We start from the raw sequence: 1,347 nt of genomic DNA on the forward strand, positions 1-1,347 counted from the left end.
CTCTCTCTCTCTCTCTCTCTCTCTCTCTCTCTCTTGGAGCTTCACTCCTCACACATCCTCTCCACCTCTCTTATCTCCAGAACTCTGGTCACAAGGACTGTGATGTCCAGTATGCGGAACTGGATACTGCAGCTTTAGCTTCCAATCCCAGCCCACAAAGCTCTGTCCACACTGCCGGGGACCTTGTCGAGTATGCAACCATCCAGCCTAGCTCACACTAACGCATGCCATTGTAGGCCTTTACCCTATGAAGGTACACAGACTGATGCACTCCTCTGTTTCTTTTCCTCTGTTATGATTTTTTTTCAATTCTTTAACTCCTCACTCTCTGTCACTGAGCACTGAATTCCCTGTGTGTTTCCTATTTGTGTCTACTTTTCCGTTGTTTTTATTTGTTTTGGGTTTGCTTTTTTGCTCTAACCATTGTTATGTTTTCCAAAGCATCCCTCTAACTGACATTTTAGACATTTCAGTGTTTCCCCTACCATTACCTTAGGGGGGGCCCCCTCCCGCCCCCATTGAAGGTCAAGTTAATTTATTTTTTTATGTAGCCATAGATAAAAAATCTGACTATGTCTGTGGTTTAAATTGAGCAGTTTAAATCTACATAACTGAGATGTACACATCACGAGCACTCAATGACATTTATGTTGATTATATTTTGCCGCTATATCCTCTAATATCTTTATTAAGAGCCAAATGCGCTTCATTTTAACCCTTTCTGCTCCGTGAGCACTGCTTCTCCCGCCAAAAACATATGAAGACCTGCATACACCAAGAGAAGGTAAATAAATGGACACTTATTTCTGTAACTCTTAAGTAAACGAAAATGCAGCAGTAATAAAGAATTTTTAGCTGTCAGTCACTTTGCTGTTTGCTATATAGGTTTGTGACAGATTATAAAACATAACGTCTTGCATTTATGATTTTAATAGCATAAATAATCAGCATGTTAAGAGCATTTCATTGTGAATCATGTTTTAATTGGAAAGAATATTTAGAATTAGTTCTAGTACGAATGGCATGGAAAGGCTGCTAGTAACTTTGTAAGTACTCCTGCTCATGATATATTTATTTCAGTTGTTACAGTTTGTTGTCAGTAGTTTTTTTATATTAAAATAGGCCACTGGGGCTTCGCTTCAGCACCAGAGCCTACAACACATTTTCTCAGTTACCAGACCTTCTATGTTTCACTCAGACTGTGGCTATCAGTATATAAATTAAATGGCCTGATAAAACATTACATTGATTTAACATTATTTATTGAAAAAAGTATTGTCCGGACCTCCGCCGCAAAAAAATATAGAGATCGCAGCCCACCCCGCCCCCCCCCCCCCCCCCCCCCCC

General features: G+C 40.1%; 1 protein-coding gene across 4 annotated transcripts in view; it reads left to right on the forward strand.

Moving 5' to 3' along the window:
- Positions 1–1,347, forward strand: part of nectin1b (nectin cell adhesion molecule 1b) — a 231,608-nt gene that overhangs the window by 198,026 nt on the left and 32,235 nt on the right. The window contains exon 10 of one of the 4 annotated variants that reach the window (XM_057348641.1): positions 81–236. The exons of the other annotated variants lie outside the window; for them this stretch is intronic. Coding sequence (XP_057204624.1) covers positions 81–221 — 141 coding nt within the window. The 3' untranslated portion in view covers positions 222–236. Of the gene's footprint in view, positions 1–80; positions 237–1,347 lie in introns of those variants that run through there. 4 annotated transcript variants of the gene reach the window in all.

Source organism: Triplophysa rosa, linkage group LG12, assembly GCF_024868665.1.
Source record: "Triplophysa rosa linkage group LG12, Trosa_1v2, whole genome shotgun sequence".
In the NCBI taxonomy this organism is placed as follows: Eukaryota; Metazoa; Chordata; class Actinopteri; order Cypriniformes; family Nemacheilidae; genus Triplophysa; species Triplophysa rosa.